Below are 21,077 nucleotides of genomic sequence, written 5' to 3' on the forward strand. Positions count from 1 at the left end.
ATGTCCAAATGCAGCAAGACCTGGACAATATCCAGGCTTGGGGTGACAAGTAACATTCGTGCCACACAAGCGCCAGGCAATGACCATCTCCACAAGAGAGAATCTAACCATCGCTCCTTGACATTCAATGGCATTACCATTGCTGAAGCCCCCACTATCAACATCCTGGATATTATCATTGATTAGAAACTGAGCTGGACTAACTATATAAGTACTGTGGCTACAAGAGCAGGTCAGAGGCTAAGAATCCTGCAGCTAGTATCCCACCTCCTGTCCCCAAAGCCTGTCCAACATCTACCAGGCACAGGTCAGGAGTGTGATGGAATACTCTGCACTTGCCTGGATGAGTGCAGCTCCAACTCAAGCTCGACACCATCCAGGACAAAGCAGCCCGCTTGATTGGCACCCCAAACATTCACTACCCCCACCACTGGCACACAGTGGCAGGAGTGTGTACCATCAACAAAATGCACTGCAGCAACTCACCATGGCTCCTTGACAGCACCTTCCAAACCCATGACCTCTACCATCTAGAAGGACAAGGGCAGCAGACACATGGGAACACCACCAACTGGAAGCTCCCCTCCAAGTCACTCACCATCCTGACTTGGAAATATATCACCATTCCTTCACTGTCACTGGGTCAAAATCCTGGAACTCCCTCCTAACAGCACAGTAGGTGTTTCTACACTACGTGGACTACAGCAGTTCAAGAAGGCAGCTCATCACCACCTTCTCAAGGAAAACTAGGGATGGGTAATAAATGCTGGCCTAGCCAGAGAAGCCCACATCCCGTGAATAAATGGAAAGAAAAATCTAGTGATATGGTGATATGGAAGCATGGATGCACACAACATAAATGAGAAGCCCATGACAGTGACATCTGTGACAAGTGGGGGGAAGAGACCATGATATCACAACTGATTGACAGTAACACAGCTCATCATTAAAAAGGAGGCATACACAAGAGGAGATGTGAAATGGGTATGATTCTGTTTACATTTGTGAACATTATATACATGTTGTGAACAACTGTGCCACCATTGCGCTCCTAAATTTTTTGAACTTCCTAGCCCTATCGCTACGTCTTGGTGCTTCCCCGACACCCACAGCAGAGGTGGAGGCAGCCTGCTGACTGCTACGCCCTGTTGTCTGTGATGACTTTGGCAGGCGTCCTCTGGAGAGCCGAGACCTGGAGGGCCCCAGCCTGCTTTGAGTGTCCTGCTGTGGGGCAGGTGGACCCTCCGCGGTCTGTGCTGGAGGTGGTGAGGTCACAGGAAGAGGGGATTGGGATTGGCTGGACACTCCAGATGTCACCTGGGTGGATGGTTCCTGGGTGTCTAGCAGCTGGTGGTCCTCCCTATGGGTGCCTGGGAGCCCCTGGCTGTCTTCTTGAGGAGAAGGGGAAACTGGAGTGAGATCAAGGGCCAGCACCCCCCACCCCTCGCATGGCCACTGACGAATATCATTAATGGCTATAGCAATGGAGTGCAGCTCCTGCACCAGTGTTGGACCAGTGTCCTGGACCAAAGTCTCCATGGCAGTCATCAGTCTGCCAGTGCTGACCTTTGGGAATGCCGGCGCTATCACCTCAGACTGAACATGGATGGACTCCTCCAGTGTCCATTGCAACCTGAGGAATGCAGCTGTCATCCATTCCTGATGTTCCCGTGATTGTCACTGCAGCTCCACCAACTGATTTAGGATCGGGTCCGGAGGCTCATCACCTGACTCAGAATCAGCAGAATCCTGGCTGACGACCTTGGCTGTCCCTGCCTTTGCCTGCTGTGGACCAGATTGTGTGCTGTGTTCACCAGATTGTGACCCCAAGGCTGTTCTAGAACTAGGTCACACCGAGATGTGTGTCTCTGCACTAGTGGAGGGCGTGGATGAACATTGTGATGGGTCTTCTGCTGTGGTGTCCTCAGGATTCTCATCCGAGGTGTTGCTGGGGCTTGAGCTAAAGGCCTGGTTGGTTGGGGGGCCTCGACCTTGACTGAGGTTCCTATAAAAGAAATAGTGATGATTAGTGGCAGGTGACTCTAAAACAGGACAATGCATTCACTGTATGGTTGTCTAAGAGATGAACTGGTGCAGGACCCTCATGTGAGTGTTTGCTGCCAACCCCTCTGTCACTGCAGGCATGGTCCACATCCTTTCCGACCAGCTCAGATTGAGAGGGCCTTGAGTTCTGGCACTCCACCCCTGGTTTAGGACATCTCCCTGAGATTGTGTATGATCTTGCCCTGCATAAAGACAGTTGGAAAGAGTGTGAGCAGGTGTGTGCCAGGGCAGATGCTAAGGATGCCTGGCACGTGTGGGTGGTGAGGGGAGCCATGGATGAGATGGGGACGTGAGCTCTAGAGGAGATGAGCCCAGATGGAAATGTGATGGTGTGTGTAAGAGTGAGTGGTGATGTCCCTTCAGCTGGCAGTGAGAGAGATCCTGTGAATGTGTGATGGGCTTGAGTGCATGAGTTGAGAGTGATGAGATGGTTGACTTATCCTGGCAGCACAAATCAGATCATTCATCCTCTTTCTGCACTGGGTATCCAACCTCTTCTGTGCCGTGTTGGCACTGACCACCGCTGCCACTGCCTCCCAAGCCGGATTGGCGAGCTTGCTGGAACTCCTATGGTCAAAGTGGGCCTAGAGAACATTGGCAGGTCTCGACTGTGTCCAAAAGGTGTTCCAGTGACACATCACTGAATTTGGGGGCTCTTCTTGGCTTTCAGGCCCATGTCTTCATTGAACAGTCCTGGACTGCAGACATAGAGAACCCTGTGCACGGCTGCACTTTAAATATGCCGCATGGAGCGGGGAAGAAGCGAGCTTATGGTGAGGCAGGCGAGTTGGAGGCTGTCCGCTCGAGAACCTGTGTGTTTCCTGTGCACGCATATTTAATGAAGCGGGAAGTGAACAATATGGTGCAAAATCCCACTGTGGGCGGCTGGAGGGAAAAGCGTTGATTTTCACACCCACCACCGTATTTTACTCCGTGTACTGAGAAGAAAATCCTGCCCAGTGTTTCCAACATGAGAATTCAAGGCATGGTTGCACTGGGAAGGAGGTAGATTCCCAGACAACTACTGACTGTCCCAAATGGCCCAAATCTTCTGATAAGGAGCGGAACTCCTATTTCTGACCCTGACCAGGCAGAAAATACCCACTTACCTCCTTCACATTTTCTGTGCAATCTTCGGATGGAGGATCCTTCCAAACTGATTCAAGCACAGGAAACCTCAGGGACATCAGTGGAGGGTATATGCGCAGAAGCCACACCCACATTTTACGGTAAATGCTGCTATCTTCTGGTAAGTTAAAGAGTTTAAATGTCCCAAAGCTTCTTCGAAAAGCTACAGAGAGAAGGTAAGGGGGTAGGATGGGTGAAGTAGTTGGGTAAGTGGGTAAGGTGTAGGGTGGGTAAGGTAAGTAGGTGAAGTGGGGTAGGGTGGTGAGGTTGGGTCAGCTGTTTGGGGAGGAGGATTAGTTGGGGAGTCATGGGTGAGACGTGTGGTGAGCTTAAGGGGTGTAGTTTGGGCACCGGGAGGGAAGTCGTAGTTGGGGGGGGGGGGTGGAGTTGGTGGTGAGGTTGGGTCAAGTTGAATTGGGGATCGGGGTATAGTTGGGTGGTGAGGCCAGGTCAGGTCACGTTGGGTCAGCGAGTCGGGGGTGAGAGTTAGGGCTCAGGGTGGGTGAGGCGGTTGATGAGGTTGGGTCAGGACGGCTCTGTGTGAGGAGTCCAGGCGTTGAGGGGGAATTCGGCAGAGGATGGGGTGGGGGAGGTTAGTAGTATAGTTACCTGGGGTGAGACTAGAAATTTTCTATCTAATATCCCCGGGTAACTATCCAGTTCAGCGAGTCGGAACTGTCCAAAGTCTCCAACTCTAGCTCAGAGTTGGAGGCTTTTTTAGAAGGTCCCAGCGAGCAGGGGAATTGCTCATTGGAAGTTCAAACTTCTTGGGCAATTCCCATGGAGTCATTGTTTTGGGACTTCCCGAGGGGTCCTGTAGCGCATCTTGACTGGGTATGTCCAGCCTCCGACTATCAGAAAATCTGGGCCAATGTAACGGAATACCCTGTTTGTTACACAGTTTGTGGTAGTACAAAACCCTGAATCATGTAGTGCACAGTGCAGCCTAATGATCAGCCTGGGATAATGCTAATATTGACCAGTAAATGGAATTATGAATAGGGCCTACAGCTCCTGTGGTACTACTAGCTGCTCACCTTTTGCATGCACTTGGATTTCCTTGGAGAGAATAGATGTGATTAATTGGGTTATTCCAAACTGCTTTTGATGACCCAGCCGGAGAGTAAACCCTGATTGTGGAGACACGTGTATGCATACAACACACCAACATCTAAACCTAAAGTATTTCTACTCAAAGGCATGGCATGAGCAGATATAACAGGCCGTATTTTTTTCTTTGAGACGGGAATCATTTCCAGATGTCGTGATCCACCTACCAAGTGGTAGTGCCTGCCCATGCTATCTTCATGGTGGGATGGCAGGAATGGGCTGGAGTGAAGGCTGCTACCTCTGGAAGTAGGCCCGAGGCAGGAATGGAGATGGGCAGGTTAGACGACCCACCTCCATTTACTGGGGCATTGACTCATTTCTGTGCATGTGTTAGATACCTTAGCCTTCACCCTTCCCCTCCCTCATCCCCCAACCCCATGCCCATGCTCCCTCCGTAACCTCCATGCTCATTTACTCAGTGAAATTACTCTTGAACCGAACTCATGAGTTATATAATAACATTGGGAAGTTTTTGAGATGCTCACAAAACTGTCAAAACAAACCAACAGCCATTCAAAAACCTAAACAAACAACCTTCATCCTCTAGGGAACTCACTCAATCAAACACACAGAGATTCAAACTCCACTTGGGGAAAAGATCCTATTAGCTGCTCATAAACTTGTTAATCATAACAAAGCTTACAGTCCCGTTGACAGCTGTGTCAATAACCTCTACTGAGCTGAATCCATTAGTGGGATTTGCAGCTCACTAAGCATTTATAATGAGAGTCTATGGCACAACTGTGTCAACAAAGCTTCCAGAGCTGAATATATAAAAGCCTTTGAAGTAATGGAACGACTGCTTCAAAGGCTCAACCGATAGCTGGGCCATCAGTCAATGTAAAGATTAGAGCATAGGGTCCAAATGATACCTTAACATTTGAACCTCGGTACTGTTGAACGCAGAAGAACACTTTATCCAGTGGATAATATACTCTAATCCATCTGAACACTTTCACGATGCTGGTTAATTTAATGTTCATTTACCTTTTAAGAACAAAATCCCATCATTAACAACCGCATTAAAAGCATACTTAAAATGCCATACAGCATTTTTATGATATGTGAAGTTGCCAACAACTTTTAAACCTATCTGTCAAAAGATTCCAGACTCTAGAGCAAGCTTCCTCATGGCTCACCACCCGTCAGACCTGACGTGGTCCATACAGTTTTCAGAAACCCAAGTGCCTTGCTGAAAATTTCAAACTTCATGAAATACAAAATTGTGGTAGGCATTCCTCATTTCCTGCACCAATCAAAGTAGAAGCTGGCGGGAATGAGGTCACAATTTCCGAGTTCCAGTCCCGCCTGCCTCTCCCCTGCCCTTCTCACAACCCAGCGCTGGGTTGCCGTGTGTAGGGACATGTAAAACAAAACAGTTAGTCTGGTGAGAGGGGTCAATACAGTGTAATGATCAGTGTATATAATGGTCATTGCTGCTTAATGGTGAAGTCTGATCATTGGTGTTTTTTAGCCATTGAGTTTGTATTTTAGCTGGGACCTATTTTACTGTCTGGGTACAGTTAAAATTATAAATATACTGTTTAATGAGATATCATTTTAAACCTAGTTACTAAGATTTAGCATGTTAAAGTCCATTTTTTATTTCTGTTTGTTGATTTTTTTTTGAAGAATGAGTACTAACAAGTGATGAAAATAAATTGTTCGGAAAGTATTTTTGAAGCCAGCAGTGTGAGTTTTGCGGGGTAAGGAGTTGTGCCAGCAGAATCATGGGACTGAATTTTGGCTCCAGGTTGGAAGCTAAGAGTCGGGACAATTCCTGGCTCTACAAAGCTGACCCAGCAAAATGTGACCTAGAAGGTCAGATTTTTGGTCTGGGTCGGGGAGGTGTGGGTGGGGTTTGGGGAGGCGTAACGGTGCTGAAAATGGGATTCATGGCAGGTGACCCTGGAAAGAGGTTGGAGGTTGCTGGGTGCAGAGGTGAGCTGGGCGAAAGCTCGTCCTTGGTGCACCAGCACTTTGTTGAGACTATGAAAATAAGCAATAAAACAAAGGACAGCTCTTACCCATACCCACACACAGCCCATGCCTTTACCATGCCGCTCCACTCACCCCTTCCCCTTGGCCCCTTATTGTCCCTGTACCAACTTATGCCAATCCATGCCTTTACCCAACACCCTTTGCCCTTACACCTACCATACTCGCCTAGTATCCACCATGGGCAGATCTCGGGACCTGTGCTGAGGTTAAATAAAATTCTTAAATGTCTATTGATGAATTCACGATTTCAAAAAAATAATACTCAATGATTAAACACCCATCCACTCCATTTGAATTCATTTAATTATTTATAAAAACAAGCATTTGTATTCATAGCCTTACTTCAAAGAGTTTATAACCATTTGGAGCTGTCAATCAAACTGTGAACTGACAGGCACCCCACTATGATAATGAAAGGTTGTGAAATCAAACATGCAGCTCTAATCCCCTAATGGTAGCCCTTGGGCTTATGTGAATGGATGGAATGAAATGATGCACTGACTTTTTAATACTGCTTTTTAAAAACTTAAATGGCAGGAGATTTAAATTTTTTAACTGTTCTCTTGACACTTCCAATGAGTTTATGCACTTTTTACACATATGTCTAACTTTAACAATCCTAAAGGGCATCTTTTTTCTCCCAAAGGTGTCTGGGACCACCCCAGAAGGGTATCCTACCTCTCCAAAGAACTCAGGCAGCTTTAGATCTTCTCCTATCTGGTCTAAATTGTGTTCGGAATGTTTTAAACATACCACTAGCCAAAATCGGATCTGACTTTAACATGTGCAGTTTCTTCCTTGAACCATGGATGTATAAATTCGAAATCAAACCCATTCCTGTCTGTGGAAATAGTGGGGGCTGGGTTCAGGGGTAGGACTTCCAGATCTGGGCCTCTGCCATCATTTTTGCAAAGACAGCTTCTCTGCCTGCATGAAAATTCAGGCCATGGCCATTAAACCAGGGCTACACCAGCACACACTGTGTATTCTCCTCACTCTCTATGATGAATAATTTTTCCTGGCCGTTTCCTTTGATCTTCATACTGCCCATTACATCATTAAATTTGTGAACGGGAATTTCATATCCCTTACCATATTCTGCTACAACTAAACACATTTTTGACAGATGAGGTCAATAGTGCTACCAAGAAGAGTCAAGAGCTTTATTACAACGTTAAAAGGAAGGCTAGCTGTTGATGCACCTTCTATATGTTAGCTGCCCATTTATGTTTTCTGGGTGACAGTTAATTGTGGAAGTGAGTATTTAAAGAGCCAAAGGAAAATAAATTACCGAATTTGGAGGAAGCAAGTATTCTTATCCACTTTTTTTATCATTTTGTCTTCTTCAAAAGGTGCTGTGTCCTGGTTCCAGGCGCTAGGATATTTTGCTCAAAGTTTGGGTTTACCTGTGGATTTCCCACTATTTTTATGTTTTTTTGGAGGACAGCAAGAAACAGAGGCCAGATAAGTGAGGATACTTGGCAAATTTCCATGGATTCTAACCTTTCAGCTTTTCACCTGGACCTGTCTGAGAAATACTCTGTGAACAGACTCCAATATTGTAGATTTGGTTCAAATTAGCAGGAGTACTTAGCACTCAGGACTGCACTTTACCAGGTATAAAAAGGTATTTTTTTTTAAAACTCCTACTGACCAGTTTCCCTGGTGCACTAACTCGATCCTTCATCCTATTAGAGTGATTAATTCCTACCAGTCAGTTTCCAAGATTATGATAATTTAAATTTCACATATTGGTGGTTTAAAATGTGAAAGACAGCGAAAATAGTATCTGCATCCGAAATCTCAATTGTGAAGCTATCACAATCATGCCTAATTTTGTCCTCACCTGAAACTTCATGCATGTAGTTTCCAGAAGGGGGTCATTTTGCAGCAATCAGAGTTAGATTCCTGCATGATTTTGCATTCCTTATCTCAGTGCTGTTATAGGCAATTTTAGACCCCAACATCCACCCCAGCCTAGCTAGGCTAACCAGGGATCATATCTGGGTTCTTGGTAGTATGTTGTATGGAAAATATCATTTACTTACTGAACTACTGGGAGCCTTCAGTCTTTTTTTCTACAGACAAATTCCATTTTAGGTCAGTTCTTCAGTGTAGCCATGCAGGATAGAGGGCAGTGAATTGCTGGAACCAAGGGCTCTTTTGCACTAACCTTATATCTATTTGCTCATGTTCAGTAACCAGCTTTGAGATTAAATGTTTTGTAGAGTGAAGCATAGGAAGAGGAGTAAGCTATTTAGCTCCTCGAACCTGTTCTGCAGAATGATGTCCTCGACCTTTACACAATGTATCTCTGTGAGAAGTATTAATTGCAGCATAAAACTGCCTACCTACCAATGACCATCATAACAGTAAAGTGTGTTGTATAACCTCATAGAGGAATCAGACAACATGTAGAAGCAAAGCACATTCTTGCAGAAATGGTGGATGGAAGATTGTCCCTCCCTCTGGCACACTCCTGGACTTGGGGGAAAAAAGGTTGTTGGATGGGGAATGGGTATGAAGAACCCTGGCTATTCACCTACATTCACCCTATTATCATAATTAATTAGACCATATTTGTCACAAGATTATTAGTAATGACCATAATAATCACAAACCTGAATGAATTATTATATTTTATGCCCCTTCACAGGTGAAGGAACATGCCTTTTACAAACACAATGACGGCAAATAAGACAACGGTGTTAAGCTGGACAACAACAACCTGCAACTCAAAAACTACTGACTGGTGAGCAAAATCTGTCATTTAACCATAAAGAGCCAGGGTCGTCTTGGTTTTGTAACTTGTATGTCTTGTAAATAGAATTATGTCATAATGCAATTGATTACACATGAGGTGACAGACCACAACTGTTAAAATAGTTGTTTGGTAGTGCAGAACTTGAGTATTGCTGAAAGAAGAGACTTTGTTAAAGCTTTTCATCTAGCACTCATCAGTACAATCACAAGAATACCAATACAAATTTGAGCTAGGTGTTTCACGCTGATACAATTCAGTAGCAACATGAGTGGTATCCGTCACTAACAGGATGCTGTCTGACATTTTGCCTATCTCAGAAATGAGTAATGTGGTATATGAATTTCAGTGTCAGTGTGGTGCTAGGTATGTAGGCTGTACGTCTCAAAGACTGGTGGATCGCATCAAATAGCATGTCCCAGCCGTTGTTCACACGGCAAGATACAGACCGTACCCAACCAGTCCGTGCTTGCAAGACTCAAAACACAGTGGCCAACATTAGATGTGATTCTGCACTTGGATAACATTTGCTAAACAATCCTCAGTGTGCTAAAATTACACTGACAACCAATTTGTTGGGCTCGCAGTGTGGTGCATTTGTGTGTACTGGAAGCTACATATATTAATACACAGGGCCCTGTTCTTTGCAGACAGAAAGAACATGTACACACATTGCACCTGTTTCAGCTAAACAAAATAAGTGATAGCCATTCACTGACTCATCCCTCAGGGCAATGCCTTGACCAGAGTCAAGCTGCCTGGCTTAAATTTCAAATGTTGCCTGGAAGTTAACTGTCAGTCATCATTAACTGGTGCATTCTCCATAGCAATGCCGCTATCAATCAGAGCCTATTTGCCAACCAATCAACAGTCTCTTCTCATACAGTATAAAGCTGTTGCTTCCCCTGACATCGGTATTCAAGACAAAAAGCTTTGATAAAATGCCTTTTTACAGCAATGACTGTTAAAATTCTGTATATTGAAAATTTAATATAGGGATATGAAATCTCAATTAAGGTAATTTGTGTTACAGAAATCATTGGAGATGAAACTCGTCCTGGTTGATAAAATAGGCAGTAAGGAATTGTTAGGCTATTTTACCCTCTACCTAATTAAAACCCCTGTGGAAAAGAAATTTGGCCAAGGTTTGAAAAAGGTTGTTGAATCAATATCACTCATCTTCACCCAGCAACAAAAGCTAAAATTGCCCCCACTTAGTTCATGTGAAGTTAATAGTCATAGCTGAAAACTGGAGCCTTGGCTTTGTTTGTAAGAAGGTTAATTTAAAAAGCTGCAGATATTTGTGACTCCAGCTTTGTTCAGTTTTTTCAATTCCTGCAGAACTTGCTCTTGTAACTTGTAAATGGTACTTCATTGTCACATCTAAACAAAATGCACAAAGAATGGTTCATGGTTTTAGAAGTGTGTGCATACATAAAAATAATATTCTGGATATGTAGTGGCAGATTTCCTCTCATATAACCCATTATGAGTCAGAAATTATGGTGTTTGAGGCAGGCAAGTTGATGGAGAAGTGCATGTTTTGAATGATGGAATTTGAAAAGAAGTTTGCAATAGTTTCTAAGTTATTTTGGTAAAGAAATAATTAGTGTTTTCCTCACTGCGTCCAGATATAAAATAGTTAATTCCATAGATGAACCTGTATGTATGAACAAGTGTTATTTTCAAATTCCCACTATAGGCAAAACACTTGGGTGGTATAACCACTTATAATATTTCAGGGAGTGAAGTCTCTAGATTTTCCAGTTGGTATTATTTGTACGCCCATGTTAACCATGTATTTCTGATGGAATATTTCAGGTTGGGACCACTTAGTTTAATCATTGTTTATGCCAGGGAACTTTACAGCTTAGAATGCACTTAATCACTTTTGCATTGCAGTTCAGCAGAATGAAATTTTCCTGGTGTATGGTGTATTTACATGCACTTATTGTATATTAATTATATTACTAAAAGGTTTTTGTGGAATTGTCGCTAAGTTGAATTATATTCTCTTCAGTATGGGCAACAGTTGTATCCCATCTAATGCACAATGCTGAGGTGCTAATTGTTGTTGGCAAATACAAACTCCAGCCACTCGCAGTTTAATTTTTCTTTGATCAGGGAATTTAACAAATCATCATTGGCTTCAAGTCGGCCACATCCTGTAACTGGCCTTTTTTCTCTTCCTCGTTATCTTGTCATTATTTTAAGATTGTTTTACATCTGTAGCAGTGTAACATCTACAATAGAATGTTTAATATGCCATTTCTATGGATAGATAATATTTCAATGGAAAAATACAAGAGCATTATATCATATTACAGTAGCATACAGTGTCTTATATGATATTAGTAGTTCTCTCACGATGTTGCTCATTGTCCATGGCCTGAGGTGCATTTTCTAATGTTTACTACAGGAATATTTGAGATCCCTTACAGACACTTCACTTGTACTCTTGCTTGCTAATCACCTATTGTTATCATTAGAATTTGCGACTTAACACTTGCCCCTTATTTTAGTTTCTAGCCAAGAGATACTTTTATACAAATTCTACTTTTTCCTCCTATTTTAGTCAAACTAAAATAACTTTCCAATGCTAATCGATTATTTCATATGCCATCGTTTCTCGGAGGAAAGCAACTCCTTTTAATTTGTTTTGCATCTGCCCTCACTTGACACCTCAATCAATTCTGATGTTATTAATCAGTTCGGAGAGCTGAACTCCTCACCCAGATTTCCTTGTTGTGGAAAAATTGCAGTGCAGTTGCTGTGGGAGGAAGAGACAAGTGTCCTGTGGTTGATCATCACAAAACATTTTTGGTGATGGATGATTTATGTGACTGAATCAATCAGAAATTACGATACTGATACAGATAGTGTCTAAGCCATTGAGGAGGTTGGCTGAAGAGGCATTAGAATTTGGGATCAGATTAGTTCTAGCTCTGATGTGATCGGCTGAAGGACCAATGACCTAGTATGGGATCGGATACGTGTGTGGGAGTGAGAGAGAGAGCGGGGGCTTGTGTGAGAGCGAGAGAGAGCGGGCGCGGGTGTGGGAGCAAGAGAGAGCGGGCGCGTGTGTGGGAGCGAGAGAGAGCGGGCGCGTGTGTGGGAGCGAGAGAGAGCAGGCGCGTGTGTGGGAGCGAGAGAGAGCGGGCGCGTGTGTGGGAGCGAGAGAGAGCGGGCGGTGTGTGGGAGCGAGAGAGAGCGGGGGCATGTGTGGGAGCGAGAGAGCGGGGGCGTGTGTGGGAGCGAGAGAGAGCGGGCGCGTGTGTGGGAGCGAGAGAGAGCGGGGGCGTGTGTGGGAGCGAGAGAGAGCGGGGGCGTGTGTGGGAGCGAGAGAGAGCGGGGGCGTGTGTGGGAGCGAGAGAGAGCGGGGGCGTGTGTGGGAGCGAGAGAGAGCGGGGGCGTGTGTGGGAGCGAGAGAGAGCGGGGGCGTGTGTGGGAGCGAGAGAGAGCGGGGGCGTGTGTGGGAGCGAGAGAGAGCGGGGGCGTGTGTGGGAGCGAGAGAGAGCGGGGGCGTGTGTGGGAGCGAGAGAGAGCGGGGGCGTGTGTGGGAGCGAGAGAGAGCGGGGGCGTGTGTGGGAGCGAGAGAGAGCGGGGGCGTGTGTGGGAGCGAGAGAGAGCGGGGGCGTGTGTGGGAATGAGAGAGAGTGTGGATTCGCTGAAATCATGTATTCTTGCACTCAGTATGTAATTTTACAGGTAGATTTGTAACAGTGCTGAAACCATTCATATACTGAGAATGTGTTATCATTTTAAAAATGTGGAGTTGTTTCAAGAAATAGGCCTAAAGCAGGCTTGTCAAACCTTTTTTACGTGGGGCCATATTTCCATTTTGTTTCTCACTCAAGGGGCTGATGAGTAATTTCTGAAAGATTAGGTTTCTCAAAACATTAAACATGAATTTCAAATTAAAACTGAGGTATGAAGAAAAAAACTTTTTGAGCAAAAATAATGTCAAAGCAATAAATTGATAATTTAAAAAATAGAGTAATTAATAAAAGTTACCATTAGAGTGTCAGAGGGTCAGTGTGTGTCCTTGTTCAAGGTGCTCACTCACTCACCCTCACCCACTGTGAGTGGGTGTGAATATGTGGTGTACGGGGGTGAGGGTGAGTGAGAAACCTGAAACTGAGAGTAAGGCAGACACACATTCACACTCTTTTACTCCCACACACACCCCTGCTCCTACATATACTCCCACTTCCCCCGCCCCACACACACATACACACACACACACACACACACACTACCCCCCCCATACACACACACATACACTCCCACACATGCACACCCGAGCCTCCGACACACACTCACGATCACTCGCTCACCCATTCCCATACACGCCCCCGCTCTCTCTCACTCCCATACACACCTCCGCTCGATCCCTCACACATATGGCCCTGCTCTCTCTCTCTCTCTCCCACACATGCCCCCGCGCTCTCTCACTCCCACACACGCCAATGCTCTCTCTCCCCCACGCGCTCTCTCTCTCACCCACTCATGCCCATGCTCTCTCTCTCCCACAGCCCACGCTCTCTCTCTCTCTCTCCCACACTCCCATGCTCTCTCTCTCCCATGAGCCCACGCTCTCTCTTGCCCACAATCTCTCTCTCACTCTCTCCCACGTGCCCACGCTCTTGCTCTCTCTCCCACGTGCCCATGCTCTTGCTCTCTCTCCCACGTGCCCATGCTCTTGCTCTCCCTCCCATGTGCCCATGCTCTTGCTCTCTCTCCCACGTGCCCATGCTCTTGCTCTCTCTCCCACGTGCCCATGCTCTTGCTCTCTCTCTCATGTGCCCATGCTCTTGCTCTCTCTCCCATGTGCCCATGTTCTTGCTGTCTCTCCCATGTGCCCATGCTCTTGCTCTCTCTCCCACGTGCCCACGCTCTCTCTCTCCCACGTGCCCACGCTCTCTCTCTCCCACGTGCCCACGCTCTCTCTCTCCCACGTGCCCACGCTCTCTCTCTCCCACGTGCCCACGCTCTCTCTCTCCCACGTGCCCACGCTCTCTCTCTCCCACGTGCCCACGCTCTCTCCCACGTGCCCATGCTCTCTCTCTCCCACGTGCCCATGCTCTCTCTCTCCCACGTGCCCATGCTCTCTCTCTCCCACGTGCCCACGCTCTCTCTCTCCCACGTGCCCACGCTCTCTCTCTCCCACGTGCCCACGCTCTCTCTCTCCCACGTGCCCACGCTCTCTCTCTCCCACGTGCCCACGCTCTCTCTCTCCCACGTGCCCACGCTCTCTCTCTCCCACGTGCCCACGCTCACTCTCTCCCACGTGCCCACGCTCACTCTCTCCCACGTGCCCACGCTCTCTCTCTCCCACGTGCCCACGCTCTCTCTCTCCCACGTGCCCATGCTCTTGCTCTCTCTCCCACGTGCCCATGCTCTTGCTCTCCCTCCCATGTGCCCATGCTCTTGCTCTCTCTCCCACGTGCCCATGCTCTTGCTCTCTCTCCCACGTGCCCATGCTCTTGCTCTCTCTCTCATGTGCCCATGCTCTTGCTCTCTCTCCCATGTGCCCATGTTCTTGCTGTCTCTCCCATGTGCCCATGCTCTTGCTCTCTCTCCCACGTGCCCACGCTCTCTCTCTCCCACGTGCCCACGCTCTCTCTCTCCCACGTGCCCACGCTCTCTCTCTCCCACGTGCCCACGCTCTCTCTCTCCCACGTGCCCACGCTCTCTCTCTCCCACGTGCCCACGCTCTCTCTCTCCCACGTGCCCACGCTCTCTCTCTCCCACGTGCCCACGCTCTCTCCCACGTGCCCATGCTCTCTCTCTCCCACGTGCCCATGCTCTCTCTCTCCCACGTGCCCACGCTCTCTCTCTCCCACGTGCCCACGCTCTCTCTCTCCCACGTGCCCACGCTCTCTCTCTCCCACGTGCCCACGCTCTCTCTCTCCCACGTGCCCACGCTCTCTCTCTCCCACGTGCCCACGCTCTCTCTCTCCCACGTGCCCACGCTCACTCTCTCCCACGTGCCCACGCTCACTCTCTCCCACGTGCCCACGCTCTCTCTCTCCCACGTGCCCACGCTCTCTCTCTCCCACGTGCCCACGCTCTCTCTCTCCCACGTGCCCACGCTCTCTCTCTCCCACGTGCCCACACTCTCTCTCCCACGTGCCCACGCTCTCTCTCTCCCACACGCCCACGCTCTCTCTCTCCCACACGCCCACGCTCTCTCTCTCCCACACGCCCACGCTCTCTCTCTCCCACACGCCCACGCTCTCTCTCTCCCACAAGCCCACGCTCTCTCTCTCTCTCCCACACGCCCACGCTCTCTCTCTCTCTCCCACACGCCCACGCTCTCTCTCTCTCTCCCACACGCCCACGCTCTCTCTCTCTCTCCCACACGCCCACGCTCTCTCTCTCTCTCCCACACGCCCACGCTCTCTCTCTCTCTCCCACACGCCCACGCTCTCTCTCTCTCTCCCACACGCCCACGCTCTCTCTCTCTCTCCCACACGCCCACGCTCTCTCTCTCTCTCCCACACGCCCACGCTCTCTCTCTCTCTCCCACACGCCCACGCTCTCTCTCTCTCTCCCACACGCCCACGCTCTCTCTCTCTCTCCCACACGCCCACGCTCTCTCTCTCTCTCCCACACGCCCACGCTCTCTCTCTCTCTCCCACACGCCCACGCTCTCTCTCTCTCTCCCACACGCCCACGCTCTCTCTCTCTCTCCCACACGCCCACGCTCTCTCTCTCTCTCCCACACGCCCACGCTCTCTCTCTCTCTCCCACACGCCCACGCTCTCTCTCTCTCTCCCACACACCCACGCTCTCTCTCTCTCTCCCACACGCCCACGCTCTCTCTCTCTCCCACACGCCCACGCTCTCTCTCTCTCTCTCTCCCACACGCCCACGCTCTCTCTCTCTCCCACACGCCCACGCTCTCTCTCTCTCTCTCCCACACGCCCACGCTCGCTCTCTCTCTCCCACACGCCCACGCTCTCTCTCTCTCTCTCCCACACGCCCACGCTTTCTCTCTCTCTCCCACACACCCACGCTCTCTCTCTCTCCCACACGCCCACGCTCTCTCTCTCCCACACGCCCATGCTCTCTCTCTCTCTCCCACACGCCCACGCTCTCTCTCTCCCACACGCCCACGCTCTCTCTCTCCCACACACCCACGCTCTCTCTCTCTCCCACACGCCCACGCTCTCTCTCTCTCCCACACGCCCACGCTCTCTCTCTCTCTCCCACACGCCCACTCTCTCTCTCTCTCTCCCACACGCCCACGCTCTCTCTCTCTCTCCCACACGCCCACGCTCTCTCTCTCTCTCCCACACGCCCACGCTCTCTCCCTCTCTCCCACACGCCCACGCTCTCTCCCTCTCTCCCACACGCCCACGCTCTCTCCCTCTCTCCCACACGCCCACGCTCTCTCTCTCTCTCCCACACGCCCACACTCTCTCTCTCTCTCTCCCACACACCCACGCTCTCTCTCTCTCTCTCCCACACGCCCACGCTCTCTCTCTCTCTCCCACACGCCCACGCTCTCTCTCTCTCTCCCACACGCCCACGCTCTCTCTCTCACACCCACACGCCCACGCTTTCTCTCTCTCTCCCACACGCCCACGCTCTCTCTCTCTCTCCCACACGCCCACGCTCTCTCTCTCTCTCCCACACGCCCACGCTCTCTCTCTCTCTCCCACACGCCCACGCTCTCTCTCTCACACCCACACACGCCCCCGCTCTCTCCTCCCCCTCGCCTTGGCAGTCTCTCTCTCCCTCTCCCTCTCCCTGTACCCACCACAAAAACGTTTCTGCCCAGTAAATTCACTGCTGCTGGTGTTTGTTGCTCCTCCAATCAGAAACTGTTTCTCTCCCACACTTGCTGCTGGTAGGCTCATTAGTGATCTATGAGTAGTAAATGTGGGAGAGAAACAGTCTCTGATTGGAGAAGCAACCTCTTTCCAGTCTTATGGGCATTTTGAACAGTGGCTCTGGGGCCACATAGAGGGGCTTCACAGGCTACAATTTGGCCTGTGAGCCATGGATTGGACAAGCCTGGCCTAAATCTTCCGATTAGTGTCGGAACAGTTCTGACCGATGCTAAACGCAGGAAAAAGTGCACACTTACCTGCCAGCATTTTTTAAGGCCAGACATCTGCTGCCGGCTGCCTCCTGAAGCCTCCATCTTAGAAAACCAGGCAGGCAGGAGAGTCCAGGCCACAACCCCTCTTTCTGGCACTAGCTGCCATATTCTGGAAAGTAAGAGTTTAAACGTCCCAAAGCTTGTGTTAATTTTGCTATTTCTAGCTTTGTTTCACAGTAGAAAACATGATTTTTCAGTATCTACAATTCTTAAATATCCTGTGACCAGCATTTCGACATCAAATTACTTGCAATCCTTTGAATGAATGAGCTGAAACTCAGGTAAAAACTTGTGGGTTTAAGATTACCTGGAGCCATCGACTACCAAAGTCGTACAACCTCACCCCCACTGACCATGCCAATACCCCCTCCCTCACCCCCCGACAGTGTAGTCCTCCCTCCCTCACCCCCCGACAGTGTAGTCCTCCCTCCCTCACCCCCCGACAGTGTAGTCCTCCCTCCCTCACCCCCCGACAGTGTAGTCCTCCCTCCCTCACCCCCCGACAGTGTAGTCCTCCCTCCCTCCCTCCCTCACCCCCCGACAGTGTAGTCCCTCCCTCCCTCCCTCACCCCCCGACAGTGTAGTCCTCCCTCCCTCCCTCCCTCACCCCCCGACAGTGTAGTCCCTCCCTCCCTCCCTCACCCCCCGACAGTGTAGTCCCTCCCTCCCTCCCTCACCCCCCGACAGTGTAGTCCCTCCCTCCCTCCCTCACCCCCTGACAGTGTAGTCCTCCCTCCCTCCCTCACCCCCCGACAGTGTAGTCCTCCCTCCCTCCCTCCCTCACCCCCCGACAGTGTAGTCCCTCCCTCCCTCCCTCACCCCCCGACAGTGTAGTCCTCCCTCCCTCCCTCACCCCCCGACAGTGTAGTCCCTCCCTCCCTCCCTCCCTCACCCCCCGACAGTGTAGTCCTCCCTCCCTCACCCCCCGACAGTGTAGTCCTCACCCCCTCACCCGCCGACAGTGTAGTCCTCCCTCCCTCACCCCCCGACAGTGTAGTCCTCCCTCCCTCACCCCCCGACAGTGTAGTCCTCCCTCCCTCACCCGCCGACAGTGTAGTCCCTCCCTCCCTCCCTCCCTCACCCCCCGACAGTGTAGTCCTCCCTCCCTCCCTCCCCCCCCGACAGTGTAGTCCCTCCCTCCCTCCCTCACCCCCCGACAGTGTAGTCCCTCCCTCCCTCCCTCACCCCCCGACAGTGTAGTCCTCCCTCCCTCACCCCCCGACAGTGTAGTCCCTCCCTCCCTCCCTCACCCCCTGACAGTGTAGTCCCTCCCTCCCTCCCTCACCCCCTGACAGTGTAGTCCTCCCTCCCTCCCTCCCTCACCCCCCGACAGTGTAGTCCCTCCCTCCCTCCCTCACCCCCTGACAGTGTAGTCCTCCCTCCCTCACCCCCCGACAGTGTAGTCCTCACCCCCTCACCCCCCGACAGTGTAGTCCCTCCCTCCCTCCCTCACCCCCCGACAGTGTAGTCCTCCCTCCCTCCCTCACCCCCCGACAGTGTAGTCCCTCCCTCCCTCCCTCTTCCCCCGACAGTGTAGTCCTCACCCCCTCACCCCCCGACAGTGTAGTCCTCTCTCCCTCCCTCACCCCCCGACAGTGTAGTCCCCCCTCCCTCCCTCACACCCCCCCTGACAGGTGAGTTGGGGGAGGGGATGCAGGAGAGTGTGGGTACTGTCCGGAGTGGTGTGCGTAGGGGACTGGGTATGAATATTGTCCGGGGTTGGGGCTGGAGGTATGGGTGAGCACTGTCCAGGGAGTGGGGGTGGGCGGTGAGCACTGTTCAGGGAGTTGGGGTGGATGGTGAGCACTGTCCAGGGAGGGAGTGGGGGGGGGGTGAAGGGTGGGGTGAGCACTGACTGGGGAGTGGGGGGGGTGGTGGTGAGCACTGACTGGGGAGTGGTGGAGGGGTGGCAGTGAGCACTGAGTGGGGAGTGGTGGGGGTGTGGGTGGTGAGCACTGTCTGGCGAGTGGTGGAGGGGTGGCAGTGAGCACTGACTGGGGAGTGGTGGGGGTGTGGGTGGTGAGCACTGTCTGGGGAGTGGTGGAGGTGTGGTGGTGACCACTGTCTGGGGAGTTGGGGGGTGAGTGAGCACTGTCCTCGGAGTGGAGGGTGAGCACTGTACTGGGGAGGATGGTGGTAATGGCGAGCATTGTACTGGGAGGGGAGTGAGCTATGTCCGGGGGCATTGGGTGAACGTTGTCAGGAAGTGGGGAGTGAATGCTGTTTGAGGCATGGATGTGGTGAGCACTGTCTGAGGTGCAGGAGCAACAGTGAGCACTGTTGGGGGAGGGTAGGTTGTGGGGTGAGCATGCTGTGGATTCTGGAGTACTTTGACACTCCAGTTGATTTATTTAGCCGGTATAAAACCAGCGATACTCTACAAAGATCTCTAAGTAAATCTGTGTAAAAAAACCAGGGTAAGTATAAGGCAAACAGCCCAAGTCTGCATGGTTCTGGCCAATCACAGAGCAATACAGGCAGGGTAAAACTGGCAATCGGAAGTTTAAATTTCCCGCTTAAGTTCTAGGCATGTTCTTATGTTGAGACTTCCAAGGGGTCCTGCACCTACCTTTTGTGGTACCTCTGGTTTCTGACTATCCAGGAAACCTGGGCTTTAATACATTCCTGCTCATCATTTGATTTCTGGGTAACTAGCCCCAATATTAAATTTAAGAGTAATCCTACGTGAATAATTTTACCAATTGAAGGAATCTCATGAAAATGTGTTAAGGTATGACATTCCGTTGAAGTATACTTTTCAACTGCAGGCTTTCGTTTTGTTTTACTTTCAAGATTGTCTAGGATTTTTGGGCCTTTTAAAAGCAGGTCAAAATCAGAGGGGAAAGATCAGTCAAAATTTTGATGGAAATTGGAGAAAAGGTTATGTTTTCAGAGAAGACCTGTATATAATGGTTCTGGGTATTCTTTGTAAGTATGGGTGTAAAAGGGGAAAGTATTACACTAGGGGCAGAAATTTTAGCTTGGCGGGTGGGCGCACACCTGACCCACCCAAGCGTGAAATGACGCGCGTTGATGTCGGACGAGCATGCCGACGTTAGTGCGCAGTTTCTGCCCTAGGATTTCCTACAGCAGTTAACTGGATTACCTGCCAATTAGGGCAAAATAAATAGGAAAACCAGCGGTTGTTGGCAGATTATCAAAATGCTGAAAACAAATGGGGGGTGGGGGCGGGTGGATCTGGGATGTTTCTGTAAAATTTGAAAACTTAGAACCCTACATATGTTCTACGGCCGCCTTTCCTAAAGGCTACCTCACATTCTGTTTACTAATCTTCATTCTCACTGTAAAGTTGTAATGGGAGTTATCTCAGTCCTTTTCCTCCATGTGGATGTTTATCACTGAACCACTTAAATTCTTGAACAATGCAGTTTGCTTAGAGAGGCGGGCATTTCTGCATTTGGATAGGATTTATATTTTTTCAAGATCAGCGGAAGTTCAATAATTGAAAATTCGAATTTCTGTTTTGTTTATGTACAGTCTGCAGAAATCGTCATGGAAACATGATCCCCACACAAACACTGGGATTACCAGAGCAGTCATTATCTATATACATCAGTTGAAGCAGGTCTCAGGAACACATCTGGCTGTGTGCAATTTTTTTTTTAATCACCTACTGTCCCTTTTTGCAATTTATCATCATTTTCCCATCCTTCTCAATCACTTGCATGGCTAAATTGATGTCGGGGAACGTGGCATTGGTGGTAGTAAATTTGGCAGTACATTACAAGAGCATTTAAATTAGCAATACTTCTAACTGGGGCTGTCCAAGCTTTCTTGCTGAGGTTATTGGCAGCTGTGAGATATTCAGCGAGGTACTGTTTATTCAAAATGTTTAGCTTGAGTGGAGATCTCCTCAGATCAATTGGTGACCTTTCAGGA

At 49.6% G+C, this 21,077-nt stretch overlaps 1 protein-coding gene across 5 annotated transcripts in view; it reads left to right on the forward strand.

Moving 5' to 3' along the window:
• The window catches only part of si:dkey-82f1.1 (DENN domain-containing protein 2A), a 112,371-nt gene that overhangs the window by 35,839 nt on the left and 55,455 nt on the right, over nt 1–21,077 (forward strand). For all 5 annotated transcript variants that reach the window (XM_041216188.1, XM_041216189.1, XM_041216191.1 and 2 more), the window contains one exon: nt 8,960–9,055. In XM_041216188.1, coding sequence (XP_041072122.1) covers nt 8,970–9,055 — 86 coding nt within the window. In that variant the 5' untranslated portion in view covers nt 8,960–8,969. The remainder of the gene's footprint in view (nt 1–8,959; nt 9,056–21,077) is intronic.

The sequence above is a fragment of the Carcharodon carcharias genome, chromosome 21 (genome assembly GCF_017639515.1).
Source record: "Carcharodon carcharias isolate sCarCar2 chromosome 21, sCarCar2.pri, whole genome shotgun sequence".
Lineage (NCBI taxonomy): Eukaryota > Metazoa > Chordata > Chondrichthyes > Lamniformes > Lamnidae > Carcharodon > Carcharodon carcharias.